At 40.4% G+C, this 23,834-nt stretch overlaps 1 protein-coding gene across 4 annotated transcripts in view; it reads right to left on the bottom strand.

The window, feature by feature from the left end:
* CACNA2D3 (calcium voltage-gated channel auxiliary subunit alpha2delta 3) overlaps positions 1-23,834 on the bottom strand; it is a 498,964-nt gene that overhangs the window by 289,080 nt on the left and 186,050 nt on the right. For all 4 annotated transcript variants that reach the window (XR_014005100.1, XR_014005101.1, XR_014005102.1 and 1 more), the window contains exon 5: positions 1,598-1,760. Coding sequence is in view for 1 of the 4 variants with exons in the window: in XM_081184001.1 (XP_081040127.1) it covers positions 1,598-1,760 (163 nt within the window). In the remaining 3 variants the exon portion in view is untranslated. The remainder of the gene's footprint in view (positions 1-1,597; positions 1,761-23,834) is intronic.

Raw genomic sequence — 23,834 nt, forward strand, 5'->3', positions numbered from 1 at the left:
TGCATGCTCTGCAGCATGGATTCTTCCAAAGTTGTTGTGGGGGAGAGGAGCCCAGTGCAGAGGTATCATAGCGATAATGGTGATAATAATGAGCATGGCTAAGTTAGGGCCATTAACTTCTATGGGTTTACTCAGAGCAAAATCTAATTGAACGCCACACTAAATATCGGCAACTGTGAAGGACAACAAATTCAGCTCTGTGACAACCAGCTGCCTAGCCCATCCAAAGTGTACATTGAAAAGTGAAAGACTTGTGTTGATATTAAGCAAACTGCACAACTGCTTCTGAGGAAACATCTAGCCATGATATCGCTAGATTGCCAATGACATCGCTTGGGGGCTGCACAGTCATTTTGTTTGGGAGGAGAATTGCCTCTCACATTCCTCCCCATTCCACCCAGCAACGAGAGCAAGTGTCAAGTGAACATGAATTAACTGAGTATAACTCAGACTCTCCCAAAGCACCTGATCTGTCCTCAGAATACAGAGCAACGTTAACCAGGTGTCCAGAAATACTGTGTTCCACTAAAGGCAGTATAACACAGCTCCTCCATTACTTTATCTCCACAGGGAAAGGGACACACATACAGCCAAAGCTCGTACTGGGTCAAGCGCTCTCCCCAGAATGTAATAACTGACTAGGCCCTCAGGATTGCTCTGAGGATTGTTGGGATGATAAATGAAGTAAGAATTGTTAATGTGCTATAGAAACCAAACGTTAATATTTTCCCTTAAACTTTTGTTCCAACACTGGTTTTGTTTCCAGATTAGCAGACAGATGGATTACAGAGTGGGGAAACAAAAGATCCCGACTTTCTCTTTTTCTTTTCTTTTGGAGAGTTGCATTCCTGTATCTGACAGAACGGTACCAGCAAAACTGGTCCATTTAAAATGTCATATAGATACATAGCTTGTCACTTTATACGGTGTGAATGAGTATCATTCGCTGCAATATAATGATTGAAAATTAGTCAAGTTTTCTCAATGTCTTTCTTCACATGATTGAATTTCCCGTCCTACAATTTGTGCGATCCATATGTTTTGATATAAAAACTTGATAGCACAGCTTCAAATTTTCGGCAACATATTGTTTGCTTTATATTTGTCAGTTGAGCTGAAGTAAAACATATCCCCCGCTGACAGGAATGCCTGAAAATATTCATGGACTTTACCATCTCTCAAGGAAAAAATCTCTATAATTCTGGTAACACGGATAAAATCTTTTCCTGTGTTTTCTAGAAACTCACTGCAGTACAAAGGGATTGGGGGGGGGCAGCTTCAGAAATAAAAATGCACCAAAAGTATACAACAATATCTAGTTTTGGTGATAGAGCAGCACCCAGAAGTCACCACTTAAAACAGAATTTGATTATTTCCCCCTTATTTGGAACAGGATTGAGAAATGTACTTTCTCATGAATTGCTTTATATTTATTAGCTGTATTTTGATTTTCTACAAAGGTGTTGGACTTTAACATATTGGTTCCCAGAAGCTTCTTTTAGCGTCACTTAAACTCTCACAATGACTAGCTTTATCAAACTACTTTCTTGCGTGAAGAAGCAGCTTTAATGTCATACAATGGAGTACTTCCACTTACCTTTGTTGTACATGTTGGTTGGCACTTGGACATCACTCAGGGTAACATTCACAGGCAAGTTATTAAAATGGTCATTTGGTTCTAGGATGAATTCCTTCCCCAGTTCTAAGAAGTTCCCATCTTCATCCCGCTCATTAATGAGGACAGCATTGAAATATTCATACTGAAAAAAGAAATCCAGTAATGACATTACCAAAACAGCACTCTTAAGTACTTTAAGCATGTTTATGCACTGCTTCAGTATTCATTACATCCTATGATATACAATATTTGGATGAGAATGCAAGAAGAACCCTTGTGGATTAGACTAGCTAGTTGAGCACTCCATTTCCTTACAGAGCCCAATCAGGTTCCTCTTGGGAAGCCCACTAGCAGCACACAAAGACAATAAACCTCTTGCATCGTTGGCCCCCCAAAGTATAATGCTTATGATCGGATATTGCATCGGAGGTTGCATATAAACCTCATGACTTGCAGCCATCAACTCCTTTCTGTGCCACAGCTTTTACCTAACGGCTATGGCACAATCATATTTATTACATCACATGTTGAACATATAGCCCATAGCCAAGCCAAGTGTTTCACAATTACATCAGAACAAATGATTGCTGCTGGCCAACAACAACCAGGTGTAGACTGACTCTGTGAGCTCAATATTTATGTGCAGTTGTGGATTGAACATTAAAGATGGCACCTAGTTGAATGTGGGTGCCAAAGGAACAACACACAACCTGCTCAGCATCAGTGCAACAAACACATCCATCTTTATATTTAAACCTAACTTGTATTGAATAAAAATAAAAAAATTCCTTCCAGTAGCACCTTAAAGACCAACTAAGTTAGTTCTTGGTATGAGCTTTCGTGTGCATGCACACTTCTTCAGATACACTGAAACAGAAGTTGCCAGATCCTTCTATATAGTGGGAAGGTGGGGAGGGGTGTTACTCAGAAGGGTGGTGGGAATGGGAGATAGGCAGATAGCTGAGAGAGCCTCTTGACGACTCTTAACGACTGTAATAGGTCTTACAGGAAAAGGCAAGGGGTGGGAAGGTGAGAAATGGTTTAGTCATGTATAGTGAGATAAGAATCCAATGTCTTTGTTCAGCCCAGGTCTTTTCATGGTTTTAAGTTTGGTAGTGAGTTGTAATTCAGCAGCTTCTCTTTCCAGTCTATTTCTGAAATTCCTTTGTAGTAAAACAGCTACTTTGAGATCTTGTATAGAATGTCCTGGGAGATTGAAGTGTTCTCCTACTGGTTTCTCTGTTCTGTGATTCTTGATGTCAGATTTATGTCCGTTTATTCTTTGGCGTAAGGTTTGGCCTGTTTGTCCAATATAGAGAGCTGAAGGACACTGTTGGCATTTGATGGCATACACAATGTTAGACGATGAGCAATTAAATAGTCCCGAGATGGTATGTGTGATGTTGTTGGGGCCAGTAATGGTGTTGTCCGGGTGTATGTGGCAGCAAAGTTGGCATCTGGGTTTATTGCAGGCTCTGGTGCCAGTGTCTGTGTTAAGTCTGGTTGTAGTATTATTGTGGGTTAGGAGTTGTTTAAGATTGGGTGGCTGTCTGTAGGCAATGAAAGGTCTTCCTCCCAGAGCTTGAGAAAGAGTACTGTCATTGTCCAGGAGAGGTTGTAGATCTCTGATGATGCATTGTACTGTTTTAACTTGGGAGCTGTATGTGATGACTAGAGGTGTTCTGTTATTTTCTTTTTTGGGTCTGTCTTGCAGCAAGTTCTCTTGCAGCAAGTTCTCAGCAAGACAGACCCAAAAAAGAAAATAACAGAACACCTCTAGTCATCACATACAGCTCCCAAGTTAAAACAGTACAACGCATCATCAGAGATCTACAACCTCTCCTGGACAATGACAGTACTCTTTCTCAAGCTCTGGGAGGAAGACCTTTCATTGCCTACAGACAGCCACCCAATCTTAAACAACTCCTAACCCACAATAATACTACAACCAGACTTAACACAGACACTGGCACCAGAGCCTGCAATAAACCCAGATGCCAACTTTGCTGCCACATACACCCGGACAACACCATTACTGGCCCCAACAACATCACACATACCATCTCGGGACTATTTAATTGCTCATCGTCTAACATTGTGTATGCCATCAAATGCCAACAGTGTCCTTCAGCTCTCTATATTGGACAAACAGGCCAAACCTTACGCCAAAGAATAAACGGACATAAATCTGACATCAAGAATCACAGAACAGAGAAACCAGTAGGAGAACACTTCAATCTCCCAGGACATTCTATACAAGATCTCAAAGTAGCTGTTTTACTACAAAGGAATTTCAGAAATAGACTGGAAAGAGAAGCTGCTGAATTACAACTCACTACCAAACTTAAAACCATGAAAAGACCTGGGCTGAACAAAGACATTGGATTCTTATCTCACTATACATGACTAAACCATTTCTCACCTTCCCACCCCTTGCCTTTTCCTGTAAGACCTATTACAGTCGTTAAGAGTCGTCAAGAGGCTCTCTCAGCTATCTGCCTATCTCCCATTCCCACCACCCTTCTGAGTAACACCCCTCCCCACCTTCCCACTATATAGAAGGATCTGGCAACTTCTGTTTCAGTGTATCTGAAGAAGTGTGCATGCACACGAAAGCTCATACCAAGAACTAACTTAGTTGGTCTTTAAGGTGCTACTGGAAGGAATTTTTTTATTTTGACTATGGCAGACCAACACGGCTACCTATCTACTATTGTATTGAATAACAATTTTTGAAGTCTAAGCATTCGTTCTTTTAATGATTGGCCTTGTAATTATTTTTAGCCAAATGAGTTGCATTTGTGGTGTAATTACTTTCCTCTTTACTACAGGCGTATATACCCTGATATGGCATTTGAAGGAGAAAGATTTGCAGATTTCTGGATAGGCTTTAGCCTTTCTTCAGACATTAAATAAAAGATAAGCAAAAGCAATTTAGATAAAAAATATTGATTATTTTTGTGTGTGACCTAGGTCAAACAAGAATTCTATCAAATTCTATACAGAGCAAACTAACCTCTCGGTTATCTTTCACTCATAGGGAATTTTTTAAAAGTGAAAGTAAAATAATGAAGAAAATATAATGTTAGAAGACGTGTTAACTGTTTTTGTTACTATACTATTGTTTCAATTTTGTATTATTATTTGATAATCTTTCAAAATAGAAAAATTAACCAACTATAATACCGTTTAGTACTATTAGCATAAATTACTCTGGTTTCTCTTCAGATCGCATAAATTTTTCACCTTTACTAATGAGGATCTCAATTATTATTATTATTATTATTATTATTATTATTATTATTATTATTATGATTTTATAAGCCCCGCCCATCTGGGGGTTTTCACCTTTCCCCTGGCACAGTAACCAGGTGGGAAGAACCTCACACCAAAATGCAACATGGGTAGTAGTTATAGATTGTGATGGCATCTACAATACCCACAAAATACACAATACCCACAAAATACACAACTATTATTCTTTTAAAAAAAAAAAAATCATCCTACACAGGATTGTGTAGTGTTGACTCCTGGAGAGGCCTACTCACCTGCAGTGCCTCCTATTCCCAAGAAGCCACTTTAGAGGTAGCATGGGAGTATGGAGTGCCAAGGAAGTGATACACAGTCTCCAAGGAGCAGGTAGCAAACACCACTGCCGCTGAAGGCTGGATCTGCAGCCCCTGTGGATCCTGCCATCTTCCCTCATGGATGGGCTGGCCCTGATTGAGGGTGTCTTGCCTAAAGGCCCTCCAAAACCAGGAGCCAGTACTATTCTTGTATCATTCTACTGTTTCATCCATTTTGTGATGTTGGGTTGTTGTTGTTTTCGTTGTTTTCACACTTTTTAAAAACTGTATTTTATTTTTTGGTGTAACCTACCCCAGGAACACTTGAGCATTTGTCACTGCAAGTGTGTGATATAAACTGAACGAATGGATGCAAAATGAATGAATATTAAGCAAAGTATTTCACTTAATAAATAAAATGAAGCCACTTTCCTGCTTTTCAAATCCAATACTTCGTGTCCTGTAGATGTATAATAATGAATAGCATTTTTTTTATCTCTAGCTCTCTGTGGCAACCACTGAAATATATGTACACAGTGATATTTCTCATTCTTAATATCCTCCCCTAGCTAATCATACACGGCCCCTGTAACATTTCCTCTTCTTACACACTTGAATTATCTCTCATTTGCCAAGCTGAGTAGCACTGTCACTTCATGTGGCCAGAATACTATATTGTTTTAAGATTGGGGAATTATGACAGGAGAGAGTTTAATGGAGCCAGACATGCTGCTGGAACCTCCCTTAATCACTTGTGGCAAAGTTTCCAGGTAATTTTGTGGGTGGAGCAGGGGGGCTAGGGAGATTTCTGGTAATTAAACTAGATCAGCTGGATTTTCCTTTATTCTAAAAGGGTGCATGACTTTCCCTCCCCCAGCTGAGGATGATGTAACCGCAGTGTCTGTGAATGGAAACAACAAAAATATTTCTAACCCACCTTTCATTATGGCTGATCTCAGAACAAGTTACAGATTAAAATCCATCCAAATTCAACAATCACAATGTGTGGGGGGGGGAGAATCCACTTAATAACAAGACCAGATAAAATGAATATATTACAACCAAATCCTTAAAATACAGATCCTGAAAGCACAGAGTGGGCTATAACCTAAAGCTAATGTCCTGCGAATGCCCAAAGAAACAAATAGGTTTTCGCTTGGTGAGAAAATAATATGTGCCACTAATGATAGGGTGTTTCACAACTGAGGTGCTACCTCAGAAGGCCTTTTCCCACAGCCAATAGGGGGACAATTAAGAAGGGCTTCCTCTGAAGCTCTTGGTGCATGAGCAGCCCAGTACAGGCAGAGGGGGTCATCCGGGTATAAGGTCCCAGGCTGTTCAGGCTCATTACTAGCACCTTGAAAAAGGCCTTAAAGCATACTGGCACCTCATGTTAAGTCTTTCAGAAACGGTATTATATCATTCTGGCCAGTTGAACCACTTAACACACTAGCAGTCACTTTATGCACGAATTTGCAGAAAGTGTGGAACGAAGAGATTAACCAAAACAAGTTTCTGCCTTCCCTCAAAAAACCTTATTATCTGCATTTGGAGGAAGTCCATGGTGCCTACACCATTTGCTGAGAGGGGAGAGGCTAAGGGGCCAATCCACCTACTCACTCTCCTTTTCTCTGCCCCCCCCCAACACACCTGAAGGTGGGTACAGAGGGCAGCCCAGTATGAAAGAGAAGACCCACCACCCTGCACCCTATAATATTTGGGAACTGCCTCTCTCTGGAGACTTGATGTGAGGCAGTAGATCTGGGGTGTTTAAGCTATGTTTCCACCTATGTTCAGTTGGTATACTTATAATATACACATCTAACACATAATACATATTAACACACATGTTACAAAATGTCAATATGCTTCTTGTGACCTTCATCCAAAGGGAACAGTCCTGCATAAGCACTGTGACCCTGGAGCTTCTCAATGCCTAGAGACATCTGGCATAACAGAACTTCCACCTGAGCGCAGAACTTTGGGTAAAGCACTACTACTAAAGGAGTAGAGATACCTGCTCAGTTCTATCAGTTTACTCATGCACATTTATTTGCTTTTCCTTTGCTATATAACAGCACTTTGCATCCAAACCATATTTTGATGTTTACAGGAGGGAGGTCTGCACAATATTACTTGCATTCAACTTGGCATTGATCCATTAGCAATCTTTTCCCAAGTACCACTTTTCTATTTATTGTGTAATCATTTTTATTATCATCTTATCTTTCAAGATAACAACTCTCTCTCTCTCTCTCTCTCTCTCTCTCTCTCTCTCTCTCTCTCTGTGTGTGTGTGTGTGTGTGTGTGTCTTTCCCTCCCCACCCCACCAGGCTTATATAAATATTCAGGTGCTGAACTCCATCCAGCCTCTTTCAACAGCCTTCTTTCGGAGATAGTGACTACTGACACAATAGGTGCAATGTCACACTGGAAAATTTTATTACTTGGTTGACTTTCCTCTTCCTCCTCTTTTGACTCCCCATTCCTGCCACAAAGTCATGCTTCATATGCACACATGTTCTCTTTATTGCCCATTTCCTGGGTGCCTAACACCTTTTTTCACATACTTCCCCCCCCTTGCTCTCTCACACAGAGGAAAAGAGCAGTGCGAGCAAGTTGGAAGGGAAACGTCATAGCTAAAGGAGAAGAAAAGTTAATGTATCCAATCTCCTATCTCCTTGGCTAGAGTGTATGCTAATAATAGAACTTGTGAGGTGCTTCAGGATGGGGGTGAGTTTGCCCCCCATTATTATTATTTTTCCTCACCAGGGTGTAATTAGTATCCTCAGCCAGAAACAGACTGCGTTCACTAATGCTTATACGATAACGCTGGGAAAATCCCTAGTGGAGAGATTAAGGAAAGCTCTTTTTTTAGTCAGAAGTCATGTTGTACAGCATTTTCTCTTGTGAACATCTGCAATTGATTTTGAGAAGGAAAGTGTGTGTGACAACTGAAAGGTGGTAGAAGGAAAATTAAAAATAAAAATTGGGTTTTTAAAAAATGGAAAGTGAATCTATCTGGCTGGCTCTCTGACACCACATTTGAGATAATGCCCCAGGGAAAGGTGCTAAAAGCCATATTTGCTGACAACACAGATACTCAGAGCAGCTAAGCTCTAAGAGAAAATGACTTCAATTCAATCTTGTCAATAGAGGTCAGCCTGTAATACAACCTTAACAAGGTGATTCCAGAGACAGCACAGTACGTTGTGTCTAAAACATATTAGCCTAATAAACAACAAAATGGTTGTTTACATTGGGACAAGCCCAAGACAGACGGTGACATGATCACAAAGTGAGATCAATTTAACGGACCTAGAGAGAATAACAATAAGAAAATCTTGGAATGTAACCTAATAGCAAAATAAAAAAATTCCTTCCTGTAGCACCTTAAAGACCAACTAAGTTAGTTCTTGGTATAAGCTTTCGTGTGCATGCACACTTCTTCAGATACTGATCTGAAGAAGTGTGCATGCACACGAAAGCTTATACCAAGAACTAACTTAGTTGGTCTTTAAGGTGCTACAGGAAGGAATTTTTTTATTTTGACTATGGCAGACCAACACGGCTACCCATCTGTAACTAATAGCAAAAGTACTTAATAATTAGCATTTATATGGTGCATTTCAAAGGTTCAAAGCAATCCGTATATATTACAGTAATGAATCAACAATTCAGCGTCACAGCTATTATTATTTCCTTATTGTGCATGAGAGAGGGAGAGGGAGTGGCTTATAAAAGGTACTTAGTGAGTTCATAGCTGAAATACAGAGGCTGGCATGGTTGGACACCTGCCAAGACCCAAGCCTGAGAAGAGGACCCACTGCAGACCAACGCAGACCCCATGGACCTCTTGCCATTGGCCCCTACTCACCCACTCTGTCTTCCTGGCATGCAGGGAGAGCAACAGCAAGCAATGGACTGAGCAGCTGCCCCTTAGTGCTCACTCATCTGACCTGCGAATAGTGGTGGTGACTGGGACCAGATGCAGAGGGAGAGCATGGTTGATCATCGTGCTCAATGGCTGACCGAGGGAGGGGTCTATTGAATTCCCAACCAGCTCTCCTAAAAAAAAAATCCCAGACTGACCACTGGTGAGATTAGTGTTGAACCAGTGACATGATGGCTTGCACTTCTTATTCCTACACTGGAGCAGCCTTTAATAACAAGTAGAAGTAGAACATCTAGCAAAACAATTAGTGTTGATATTCTATTGCACTTGTGCAACCAACCAAAACCTTCTTGTACATGAGTACTGCTTACATAGTTCACACAACATTTCCCTTGTGTGATGACAGTCAGATGAGGGAGGTAATTCTTCTGAAGTGGGGCACCTCTTATCATAATGCTGCTATACAAATGTATGGTATGAACACACTTGGAATAGCATGTACAGTTCTGGTCACTTCGCTTCATAAAGGATACTGTAGTGCTGGAAAATATTCAGAAAAGGGCTACCAAAATGATCAAGGGGTGGTGCAACTCCTCTTTAAGGTTAGAATAGGGTGCACTGGATTATTGCAATGCACTCTATGTGGGGCTTCCCTTGTGCTTGACCTGGAAACTACGGTTAGTGCAGAACACTGCAGCATGGCTGTTGACAGGAGTGAGACCCTGCCAGCATATAACACTTCTACTCAGAGATCTGCACTGGTTGCTGATGCGTTACCGGGCCTGGTTCCAGGTGTTCCTTTTAGTATATAAAGCCCCTAACGGCTTGGGACTAGTTTACTCATAGAATCACCTTACCCCATAGATGTCAACTTGACCACTTGGACCTGTGGACAGCGTTTGAAACTCAAATTGTTCTAGGCATGTTTTGAGACAGGTAATTTCCTTAATGTGGGCAATTTTTTAACTCTGGGAGTAGTACTGCGCCTAAGGTTTCAGATTAAACTGCCACTGCTGGACCAAAAGGAGGACCTTTTTCTGCCTCCCCACGTCCAGCCACTCTCTGAGGACTGGAGAAGGGACCCTCATAAGAATATTAAGGGGAAGTATGGCTTTGTTTTTTGCAGTCTTCAGATGAGGACTAGACTACAGTGGTACCTCGGGTTAAATACTTAATTCGTTCCGGAGGTCTGTTCTTAACCTGAAATTGTTCTTAACCTGAAGCACCACTTTAGCCAATGGGGCCTCCTGCTGCTGCCGCGCCGCCGGAGCCTGACTTCTGTTCTTATCCTGAAGCAAAGTTCTTAACCTGAAGCACTATTTCTGGGTTAGCGGGGTGTGTAACCTGAAGTATATGAAACCTGAAGCATATGTAACCCGAGGTACCACTGTATGTGGAAACTGAAGAGAAGATTTTAGCTGCAGTTCATTCATTTTCACCTTTGTAAGGTAAAGGTACCCCTGACTGTTAGGTCCAGTCGCAAATGACTCTGGGGTTGCGCGCTCATCTCACTCTATAGGCCAAGAGAGCTGGCATTTGTCTGCAGACAGCTTCCGGATCATGTGGCCAGCATGACTAAGCTGCTTCTAGCGAACCAGAGCAGCGCATGGAAACGCCATTTACCTTCCCACAGGAGTGGTACCTATTTATCTACTTGCACTTTCGGTGCTTTTGAACTGCTAGGTGGGCAGGAGCTGGGACTGAACAACAGGAGCTCACCCTGTCGCGGGGATTCGAACTGCCGACCTTCTGATCAGCAAGCCCTAGGCTCTGTAGTTTAGACCACAGCGCCACCCGCGTCCCTTTTTCAGCTTTGTATTCTTGTTATAAAAAAGCAGTCTAGACATTCATTTGCAGCGCCCATAACCTAGGTTTAAGGTGCCATTATCTCCTAGCTTTCATATCTCTGTTTCTAACACTGCCTGCAGAAATTGCTACAGGTGCCACATAATACTCATTCCACCCTGTGGTGGCACCTCCATTTTGGAACTCCCTGTTAGCTGTACTCTTTTTGACACCTGCTTAAAACTATATTTTTATGCAAGCCTATCGAGACACACTGATGTCAGCATATAGTAGATTCCACAAGCTCCTGCATCAAACCACATCAGGTCTCCACACTGACTTACTCCGAAGTAAATGAATTTTCCTCTGTGATGTGCAGCCTTGAATTGCAGTTCCTGCTGTTCTTCTAGAACATCCTCCAGCTTTGTTTGATATTAGACAACATAATTAAGCAATGCTTAAAATCATCTAATGCAGCAACTGGTGAATCTTAAGTCTTACCATTCCAAACCAGTTTCTTCAAACTGTATACAAACAGCTGAGAAAGGTGGGTGAAAGGGTACAAAATTACTGGATGTATTTGTAAGTAAAGTGAAAGAGATTCTGAACTGAACATATACAAATCCTCTGCAGATTATTTATTGCTCTCCCATGTAATGTAGCAATCAGGTCAGCTAAACCTGCAGTCAGAATAACAAGGCCACAATGATGACTTAATTTTTTAGTTTTTTAGTTTTTTTAAAAGCACATCTGTCTAGAGCCAAAGGGGTTTGAAAAAGTAAAACAAATGCATCTGTCTTAGTCATAAAATCTCATTTTGATACAGAATTACTTAAAGAAAAGAAAGAAGAGAGGTGGTGAGGCTGCCATGCTATACAAACTTACTTGGGAGCAAATTTGGTGGAATTTTGAATAGATATGCATAGGATTTGTTTCCATTCTTATACAGGACTGTACTGTAGTCTTGCTGTTAAATGATATCCAGTAAAAATCTATAAACAACTCACTAAATACTTGTAAAGATTCATATGGATGCTGCCCAAAGGGCAAAATAAAAATCTAGAATTTCATCTCAAAAAGTTTATTATTATTGTCAGGGTAACATCAGAACTTATTAATAGTATAGTGTGCAGAAGTGCTGATTTACTCTTAAAAACTTTCTTATTGAGATTCAGCATCTGCATACAATAAATTGGATAGGTCTCTATTGAGAGAGAAAGAGAGAGAGAGAGAGAGAGAGAGAAATCAGCTCCAGTTTGATTCATAATTGAATTTGTACATTCTATATATATAATAAAAATGCAATAATGTCACCATGCAGCCCCTATCGGAGGATTTGTAGTGCCACATCACAATCAAGAAGTGGAGTAGGGAAGCAAACCCTCCACCAGCAACAAAAAGGGAACGAGTTTTAAAGAAGACTGCTGCCACTGCCAATGACCTGTCCTCAAAAAAAAACTATTTAGAGACACACACCCAATAAGCGAAATGGTCCTCTACTCAGGGGGAGCTGAATTTCACCTAAATATGGGTGAATTTCACCTAAATCCTAAAATTATTGCTGAAAGTTGTCTTTGATCTACTTTCTGTATGATCTGTATCATACTTTGTTACAGATGAGCAGCAACAGCTTCAATAACAATTAATAGCTCAGAAATATAATATTATGTACAATATTTTATTATACTTTATTTTATAAAGAGATCTCCCAGAGTAACATTTTCACAGTAACCCTTTGGATATTTAGTTAAACTCCTTGTTATGTATACTGTGAACAATTTCCAGTTGCTACATTAATCTGAAATACCTGTGAAACAATTTACTGGTATGATTACTGAGCCATAGACATGTCATTCAAATCTAAATACATTCAGAATTATGATTAGATTGTCAAAGTTTAAAATAGTATTAAATCAGCCAACTTCCTAATTTAATTCCCCCCCCCCAGATTAACAGTATTCATTGTCTAGCATCAATTTGTATGACGTTGTCATCTACAGTGGTACCTCAGGTTAAGTACTTAACTCATTCCGGAGGTCCGTACTTAACCTGAAACTGTTCTTAACCTGAAGCACCACTTTAGCCAATGGGGCCTGCTGCTGCTGCTGCTGCTGCTGCTGCTGCTGCTGCTGCTGCTGCTGCACTGCAGGAGCACGATTTCTGTTCTCATCCTGAAGCAAAGTTCTTAACCTGAGGTACTATTTCTGGGTTAGCGGAGTCTGTAACCTGAAGTGTATGTAACCTGAAGTGTATGTAACCCGAGGTACCACTGTATTTAAATCGAAACTAGATCATGCTTCTGGCTATGAAGTTCTGTTCTGAAAACAGTGCAGTTGATGAATTATATTTGCTTTATTTACTGCCTATGACGAAAACTGGTTTGATTCCATTAAGTGTTTCAAACTCCAAGAAAACAATCCAGAAACAGAGATACTTGAAGTATATCTAAAACGTTGTGCTTTGGAGGAAATATATTTGCGTATTATCATTATCATTATTATCATTTATCATACTGAGTACAAGACTGGAAACGAACGTCTCACAAATGGAAGTCATGATTCAGAGCATATATTATTACTCATTTTAAAAATAAATAAAAGTGTAACACTACATACTTTTTTGTTTATGACTGGATTTTTATTTCACCACCATCCAAACAGCTCAGGACAGGTCACAACAATATAAAGACTAAAAGGTTTGCTCTCTCCCCCGTACCCTTTCCTTCTCTCTCTACATGCGTCTAAGTGCATGAGTACAGTATCAATGCAGAGCTATAAAACCTAATAAAAACCATTTTTATTTACTTCATGAAATTTATTTACCGCTTGATTGTGAATATAAAGACCACAAAGCAACATACAAAAAGAAGATAATAAAATCATTAGTAAAAGCAACTATTTAAAACACGGGGGTGGGGGAAATCAACTTTAAACTAAAAACAGATCCAAACACACATCAGGGTTGGCTTGCCTAAGCAAAATTGTTTTTAGGAGGTGCCTTAGAAAGCATAGTGAAGGTACCTGTGTGATGTCAATAGGCATAAAGTTCAAAAGTGTAGGTGCTGCCACCCTAAGAGACCATGGATCAAAGAGGTTCAACGGGCATATGTTGGGTAAGGTAATCTGGCAGGTAAATGGGTACGAAGCTCTTCAGGGCAGAAGTATTAAATGCATGTTTCTGGAAACGTTAAAATAGCATATTTTTAAAAAGAATTGGGGGGAAAGACTTAGAAATCCCAATTCTACTATATATCTGGCAATTAATTTCGACAAATGCTTTTATCAATCTAATAGCTTCAAATTTTGAGGGGAAATCTGCTTAAAACATATCATCAATGGTATTTAAATTGAATGTGATTTACAATCTGAGTAACCATTGCTGCTGGCATTGTAAGAAAGTCAGTGCAGGGTTATTATTATTATTATTATTATTATTATTATTATTATTATTATTATTATTTAAAAACACACCAAAAATGGTGAAAAGATAAAAATGATACTTGAAAATTGTTCTATTCTATATTGAACTGATTAAAGGATATAGAAGGCCCAAAAATCCATTGTATGTGTTATTAAACTATTCCTACATGGCTATAGAAGAAATTGGCATGGAAGTGGTACTGATTATTTTGACAGCTCCAAAAACAGTCATTGATTCTTATTGAAAGAAGCATCCCCCTCCACCTTTATCAAAGAAGTTTTACAGAATCTGGAAGGGCATATTTTGCAAAACAAGCTTGCACAAAAGAACAAAAATCACATTTCTTTAGAATAACAATTTTCAAGGTGGTGTTAGCACTGTGCACTCTTTTCTTGGACATAACAAGGACAGACATAAACCCTCTCCAAGTCAGCCAGGTGTGCATCCCAAACCACTACAATTTCCTCTCCTCTCCAGGAATCTTCACATTGTTGGAGGTTGTGCCCCTTTGTATGTTAAAGGGTCCTTTTAAACGAGTTAATTGGGATTGGATGGGAAAGCATTTCCTCTGACCTAAATCAATCTTCCATCCCAGGACCTTTCAGTCTTTGAAATGGATGGACCTTCTGATGATAGGTGAAAGGATGCTGGAGGGAGATACTGGGTTGAAATATGCATACCATTAGACACACATCCCACAATTTCACCCTCCACTCTCCCATGTAGCATGGGGAATGGGGTTTATCCCCTTTCAATGTGTTGTATCAAAGGATCCGGGGATAGTCATGCCAGACCCAAATTTGAGCACTACGTCTACTGTATTTATTGCTTTATGATTCCCCCCACTTCCTCTAAGGAGTGATAGACAGGGTATAAGTAATAAATTATTATATTAAATTATTATATGTATATCCATCTTCTCCTGCAAGCTGACCTCTGTGGAGATTCCAACCAATGTTGTGGAATGGTTGATGTCAGGTTTTGTAGCTTAAAGAACACGGAATTTATTGCAGCCTTCATACACACACATTTCCTTTCTTTCTAAGACACCCAACCCACGACACAAATACAAATACACAAATGTTTCTCCTCCTTTTCCTTTCTGTATTTCCCATCTGTGCTTTCATTTGGGGCCATGGTGTACAAAAATGGCATGGTTGTTTCGTACTGCTCTGAGTTGGTACACTGCTTTGAACAGTCCAATTTTCAACTCGCTACCAGGAACTACTTATCCATAGTTTGGCAGTTCTGGGTTATCAGACTGTAGTCAGCACAAGAAGATGGAATGCCAGGTTCACCCCTCCCAACCACCCAAAATAGAGCGGTCTGTGTGTGTGTGTGTGTGTGTGTGTGTGTGTCCACTTAAAGGGTATGTAGATAGGGCTTGGTGGCAGAAACACTAGCAAGAAGCACGGCATGACAAAATCACTGTCCTGGCATTGGTTCTTGGGGATTCTGCAGCACAGGCTACTCACTTTTCTTTGTCATTTGGCAGCCCTGCCAAGTGAATAAAACTTCCCTGGTAATCAGCAGTGGGACTGGTTGTAACCCCTGGCAAAGCAGCAGCATGCAAAGAATGTTTTGTTCATCATTTCCTTGGAAACATAAGAAACTGGGCCAGCAATTCAGTCTTATTTACCTAAACAGCCGCTTGGTGAGAACCCAATTACCTCTCCCGCCACTCCATTTGACTAAGCATGCAGAGCCCAGCTGCTAAATCAGGCTGGGGAGGCATGCATTCAACCCTCCTAGGCACATATAATATTCCTCTTAAACTGGGAATATGCACATAGAAGCCTGCTTCCACCTATATATTGCCCCTGCTGGACTGGGGCACTGGAGTATAAGATTTATCTGACAGGAGGAAGTCAAAATAATGAACGGTCTACAAGGCTGTTAATTCAGGATTTCCAGACCTAAGCTGCTTCATTGATGAGTTGCTATATGTAAATTCCAAGGGTAAAGTTGCAGTGAGTACCTTTATCTGCCAAGATAAAGACTGAACAAGGTCCTCCTACCTAAATATAGTGCCATAATAACACTTCATTAAGTAACCATATATCATTTCTTATTGTGGCTACAATAATATATGGAGTGACCAGACCACACAGACATCACAGCATAAATGCATACAGCATGTCGCGAAAAACCCAACACACAGTATGTATCTTTACCACTTACCGATTTGTACTTTAAACCAACACGGAGATTTAAACCAGACTTTCCTTTTTAAGATTTAGTGACAAAAAAATGCAAGGCTTGGTTCTCTTCACACTGGCAATACAACCTCAAATGTCTTCTAGCAATGTGGAAGTAATAATGTGAATCTTAGCTTAGCCAGTGTCCAAGAGTATGAACTGTGGGAGTATAGGCAGAGTTTTCCTCTGTTCTGGGATGGTACTGAAAATTCTTAGGAAAGTGAGAGTAGAGAAAAGGCATCAATCAAATCAACATCAGGGTTTGTTTTAAAGGAATTTTTACAGTACAATAATATTGCTTTTGCGGGAGAAAAAACATGAGAAGCTATTGCTCTATATGTTTACTTACACACGGCAACCACATTTGAATTTTGGAGTCAGTGGCTGCGCTTGGACATAATGTCAGTCAATCTAGACAATACTAAACTAGAAGGACCCATGGGGTCTGCGTGGGTATAAGGCAGCTTCTGATGTTCATAAGCCTGGATGAGTTTCCTATTTACTTATGTATGATAGCTCAGTCAGTAGAGCATGAGACTCTTAATCTCAGGGTCATGCCCACATTGGACAAAAGAGTCCTGCACTGCAGTGGATTGGACTAGATGATCCTCGTGGTCCCTTCCAACTCTACAATTCTATGATATATTTAGATTACTTTTCTGGGCAAATACCAACCCAATTAAAGGTTGCCTCACATGTTGCGAAGCAGCACATTATTGGTTACACAGGTGGGGTGTGTAGAGGTAAGTGTAATGTGAACTAGATGTACACATCTACATCGTTTCAGGGATTCTTGCAATATTGGGGAGGGGGGATTAAAAATGCTAGCTGAATTTCCAGAAATTAGGGCTGTGACAATACCTACTGCATGCTTGAAGAACTTCAAGAATGTTTTCAAGGGTTCAAATGGCACACTAAAGGGGCCTAAGGGAATAGATTAGCTAGCATAGAGATGAGAGTCCCTTCATCTTCAGAGAAGGGATGCTGGAAGAATACTTTGGTGTCATTTGTTTGCCAGTGGCAGTGGTCATGGGGTGAACTACAGGGAACCCATGATCCCTCCTGACCCACCCACCCCCAAAAAAGCCCCAAACACTGCAGTGTCATTTCCCTGAATGGAGAAAAAGGCCTCTCGCATCTTCACTGGAACCCTCTACAGACTGCCACCCTTTCCTCTTCCCAAGTCCAGCTATTTTGTCCTTGCAAAGGGTAACTTGGTAGGATCCAGGTGTGTGAGAGCAGAATCAAGGTGAGGGACTGCTTGAGTTGGGCTGCGAGGAAATTGAGGAAAAGAATGTGTGGATTTTCAATGGTATATTTTTGGTGTGTGCGTATACTGCATACACACAGACAAAATATACCATCAAAACACGTATATTTTTGCAACTTAGGTGCAGATTGGTGGCAATAAAAATCAGTGGGGGTAAACAAGGAAGTGCTGTACTCTCAATTCTGTCTTATGTACAATCTGCCACTTCTATCTCCCTTGGCCAGATGGGGGAGGGAATCAAGTGGAGAATGGAAAAGATTTCTGTATCCAATTGGCAGTCCAAATGTAGTTAATGTTGTTAAAGTGGGGAGGGAGAGCAGCATGCCTTGGAAAATGGCTTCCAGATCTACCTTGCTCTAGTGGGTCATAATCATTCCCAGGATATTCCAAAGAAACGAAAAGAAAACTTTGATTACATGTATTTTGATGAAAGATAGAAACATGTGAAGTAAACCTCCCACACCCAAAAGCTTTCCCATCAGTCTTTATTGAGTGCCATGGGTATCTCAGCGAGCCCCCAGCACAGAGCTACGTTGTTTCTTAGCCAAATCTCATCATCCATTACACAAGGTTCAGTTTCTCCGTCATAAGGCAAGTCTATATACGAAAAGTAAAATGTATTTTTATTCGTTCTTGCCAATTCAGTACCATTTTCATAAACAATAAAAAGATTAGCTCACTACCTCTCCTCTTGCTTTCCAGATTATATGAAAGATTTTTTGGATCACGCTTGCTGTGTTTAATTCAGAAGGTACCATAAGTTTGCTATTCCATCGTTGGCCTTAAGCTTAGGTTGGCTTTCTCGTTATAGCTCATCATAACAAAACCCATCTGGAGGATTCTTCCTCCTCTCTGACCTGTACCTGCTTTCCATTTCTTTCCCATCTAATTTTCTTTCTTTATATAGACTATGGAGTGAAAATCCAAAGCAAGCTGCATACTGAAATCCTACTGATTCTTAACAGCACACACTACATACAGGTCAGGAGAATCTTTCAAAGATATCATTCCTAGAAACACAAGAAAGCTGCAACACACTTACCAGAGAGTAAGGCACATTGAACTCAGCTGGGCTTCCTTCTGAGTAGACATGCATAGGATTGCACTGCTCACTGCCTTACACTGAGTCGACTCACTTGTCCATCTAGTTTAATATTTGTCAACACTAAAGAGCAGCACCTGAAAATAACAGGGGTTTAACCCAAGACCTTTTGTAAACAAAGGATGTTATCTATCCCTGAACCACAGCCCTTCCCCATAGTTTTCGCAGATGAACCTCTAAAAATAAAATGAACCCTGGAAATCCTTAAAATTTGCACAGAGAGTTTTCCTTAGGTGGCAGTGATTTCTCCCAACACTGTCCCAACCCCAGTCCTAGGTGAGCTCACCAATGGATTGATCTGTAAATCAAGTCTTTGTTACTTAATTAACTTGCTGAAAGTTTTGGGAGCAAAACATTGTTGACGTGCGGCTATATATTGTATATGCAGAACAGCAACCAATACAACTAATACAATCTCTATTTGCTGTTGTTTTCAGTCTGCAAACAATATGAAATTGGTGACTCCCTCCAGATTTGCATTGCTTTTCCTTTGCATTAAAATGAAAAAAAGATAGTTACTTTATAAAATTCCACCACAGCGGACAGCAAGACGAAAGACGTAGTTTTTGTTAGAAACCAAACTGCATTGGAACAGAAAGAGTGCTGCATGCAGTGAACATGGACTGGAATGGAAACCGATGTTTTATTACATCCTTACTCCCAATAAAATAGGCATCTGTTTGACACTATTACTCATCTCTTTAAAAAACTGTGTCTTTCCTTCTGCTTTCAATTCTGCCTCTTCTTGATTACATCTTCACTCTCCTGTGTGTCTTGTTAAAAAAGACATTTTCAACCATTCTTCTTAATGTAAGTGTTCTGAATTTTGATATTTATGTCTCCTAATGGAAGCCACAACTTTTTTTTTCCACCCTCCCCTTTTCCTTTCTTTAAAGGCACACAGAAAATCAACTTGGGGGATTTAGAGAGTGGCAGTAGCTTATGTGAAGCTTGCAAAGCTTGTAGTTTAATAGCAGTGCCTTGAGCACCAAGTCTGCAGGGACATTAAAGTAAAATTAATTCTCATTTTATCTTGCTCTTTCAGTTTTTGCTGTTGGCCAGCAAATGCCAGAGTGAGTAGTGTGTTCACTACTGAGGAATCTTTCACATCAGTTTGTAACATGGGGATTAGTAAATCTCTCAGAGACAGAGATGCTTACAACATTACTTTGCTTTTAATGCTTTTTTATTTTATTTTCCGTCAATAGGTCTTTGGGGCTTGTAGGAACTGAATGCCTATTTCGGAAGGGGTGTACACTTGAGGGGGTTTATGTTGGTTTGCTCTAAGGCTTAAGTTGGAGGAATCAGACTTACTGCACAGAGTTTGGAAGAGTCTGGTGTTACTATGGCCACATTTTGCAAGAAATGTTTTCTGCGGATCACTGCTTCATGAAGCACACTTCTTACACTTCCCATGTAATGTGGGGAGTGGGGTCTTGCACAACTCCCCTGCAGTCACCCAAATGGGAGGTGTGCGTGTTGCACTTGTTATACAGGTGGCACAAGGCTCTTGCACTCATGCTATTGTCACTTGTTTGTAATGCCCAAAGGCACTCAAGGTCTCAAGTATATGACATTTATTGATGTCAACCTTCTGGAAGCATTTTCACAGGCACCACTTACTTCATGGTAGTGATTCAAGAGTAAGAAGTCTTAGCCAAAATTACTAACAATAAAAGTGCAAAAGAAAACTAGGCTCACTGGTCTAAGAAGCATGTCAGTTTAAATTGTTGTAAATTTAAACAGGGAAAACAGGTATAGAAAAATGGGAGTCCACGTCGTCATCTGGTGGCAAAATGATATATCGCATATATAATGCAAATAAATCGGTTTTTCTTTACCAGTCTAGCTAAATCCTTGGAAAGGAATTGAAAATAAAACTGCCAATTTGTATAATGCAATTATACAAATCTATGGTGCAACTACATTTGGAATACTGCGTGCAGTTTTGGTTGTCTTACCTCAAAGGGGATGCTTTAAACTTGGAAAACATTCAGAAAATATCAACCAAAGTGCTCAAGGGGGTGGAGTTACTCCGCTATGGGGAAAGGCTACAGCATTTTGGGCTATTGCGCTTAGAGAAAATGTGAGTGAAAGGTGACATGATAGAAAAATTGCGCATTGCCTTGTAACACTAGAACTTGTGAACAGCCGATGAAACAGAACAATGGAAGATTCGGGACAGAGAAGAGAAAAAACTTCTTCATGCAATGTATGAACTATGGCACTTGCTCCCACAAGAGGCAGTGATGGCCGTCAACTTGGATAGCTTTAAAAGAGGATTAGACAATTTCATGGAGGATAACTCCGTCAGTGTCTACTAGCCTGATGTAGCTTATGCTCTTTTGAATACCACTTGCTGGACTGGAAACCTCAGGATGAGAGAGTGTTCCCGGGGTCAGAATCCTGCTTGTAGGTTTCCCACATGCATCTGGTTGATCACTCTAAGAACAGTATGCTGAGCTAGATGGGTCATTGGCCTGATCCAGAAGGTTTTTCTTCTGTTCTTTTTGTTCTATAGTGGAAACATAAGATTCTTCTTCATCGGACATGGAAATGTCCCATGGTATTGCAGGATGAGCACTACAAGTCTCTGAGGGCTCATTTTCACCTTCATAAGGTAGTATCATTGTCTTCCCTTTCCCAGGGTTTACCACCTGTTCCATCTGCTTGTTCCACAATCCTCCTGTTGGTGCTGTGGCCTCAGATGTAGAGTGATTTGTTAAAATTCACTCATGTCCTCTTTCAACTTCATCTCAACTCCTCACAATGGAACAAAAGCATGAGCTGCTTGTACATTGACCTTTCACCCCTTCAGACGTTTCTGCCATATAACCTGCTGCAGACCTCACACAGCTTTGTATAGTGGACAGGAACTGCATTCAGACAATGGTCTGTTCCTTTCCACAAACTGACTTAAAATGAGCAACTCAGGCCCATGGCTATGCTGACATACACCTTACACTTGGCCTTCATTTTCTGTGGTTACTGTTTCTTATAGTCTCTGCCAAGTTGGTGCTTGGGTTGTATCATGAATCACAAAAGTCTCTTGCCCATCAGTACCAAAACTCTGATCCAGCCATGGACATGAGATGTTTCTGAATAACTGAACCCACTGGCCTCAGCTTAATTTTTCTACTTTAGGCCCATGTCTTTCCATGTCATAGTTTTGCTCAACTATTTTCCTGGAAGTGTAAATTACCAGCAAAGCACATGAGCAAAGCAGCAAAGAATAATTAGGTCTGACTATGACACATGGCAAACAATTATGGACTCATATACACAGACTCATTGTCAAACTTGCTCCAGGCTTGGAAATGTCTTCACATTTTTCCACAGTTTATAGAGGAATTTGGTATGTATAAAGTATATAATTAGTATTATTAAATGTGATTAATTCATACTGTGGGAAAATGTAGAAAGAACTGAAAGATAGTTTGGCGAATTCCCTCCCCTCTCCCCATTGAAAATGCAATCAAGCATGTGCATATTTGTCTCCCTGAAAATCCAAACAAAGCCAGAACACAATTATGGAATCTGGCTTTTTTCTCCCCTAGCTGAAGTAATGTATGCCCCATTTTTCATTGTCAGAATCTGTACTGAAAGTCCTTTATTTGAGTCATATCATTTCACAACACAGTTATTGGGGTCAGCTGGCTCACCCTGATATCACTCCCTATGCTCTTGCGTGTCTTTCTTCTCGTTCCTCTCTCAGGTTTTTATTTGGCTGCTGGTGGCAGTTCAGCGACAGACACTGCAGTCACCATTTCTAAAAAAGAAAACCTCTCATTCTCTCTCTCTCTCTCTCTCTCCCCCATCTCTTTCTCTCAGCAGAAGCTGTGGGAAACGCAGCAACCTGGGTCTATTTCCCATTGCTCTAGAGAAACCCCATTTTGTATCCCATTACATTGGTTTAAACGCCACATTTCTGTGTTGAAGATTAGATCACTCTAGTGTGTTTTTTGTTGGGCTTCCCTTGCATTTCGTCTGGAAGCCTTCTGTTAGTGCAGAATGCTACAGTGCGGTTGCTGAGAAGGAATGAGTCCCTCTCAGCATGTGTCATCTCTGCTCAGAGACCTGCACTAGCAGCTGATTTGTTACCAGCCCCAATTCAAGGTGTTACAATTAGGATATAAAGCCCTTAACAGCTAAGGATCAGCTTACTCAAAGGATCACTTTATCCCATATACACCCATTCAACCACTTCAATCTGCAGAACTGGCACTTTTACAATGGCTGCATAATGTTCATTCCTCAGTTGTAAGGAATTGATCTTATAGTGTGGTAGCTCCTAAACTCTGGAACTCCCTGCCCATTGACATTAGGTAGATGGCCTTTGTTGTATCACAGAAGAAGAAGAAGAAGAAGAAGAAGAAGAAGAAGAAGAAGAAGAAGAAGAAGACTCTTTCAGTGCTTGCTAAAAGATTTTTTGTTCAGGCAAGCCAACTCAGACATGCAAAGCTCATCTGTAATTATAATGTACATTTTAAACTGTTGAATTTTATATTTCTATTTTTAATGTAGTTTTAACCTGGACATCTATTAACTATTTGAATGTATATGTTATACATTTTTAAGCTGCTTGGAGGTTTTATTTGCTAGTAAGTAGTGTACAAATTCTGTTAAATAAATTTAACAGAGCAATGGGAGATGCAGAGAGTTAAGGGATGTGGTCATGTCAGCTTGTCAATCAGGTGGATTTCACTCACTGTGCTTGAAATGTTCTATGAGGATTGGGGTCCTTTGTTTCAATCCTGGCACCTTTGTACGGCTGCTGGGGCCTAAACCTGCTGAGACACTCTTTTACAGTATATTAAGTGGCTATTATTCATTTTTGCTATGGTGCCCAAGCCTGCATCAAGAATTAATTGCCCTTACATAAAAATTCAAAGCTCCAAAAGTAATTAGGGAGATGCTGCAACTGTTAAGAGTTCTATATTATAGTATTCCATGGATGCAGAAGAGCTTTTAGGCCTCTTC

Source organism: Podarcis bocagei (assembly GCF_964188305.1).
Source record: "Podarcis bocagei genome assembly, chromosome: 2".
Taxonomy (NCBI): Eukaryota; Metazoa; Chordata; class Lepidosauria; order Squamata; family Lacertidae; genus Podarcis; species Podarcis bocagei.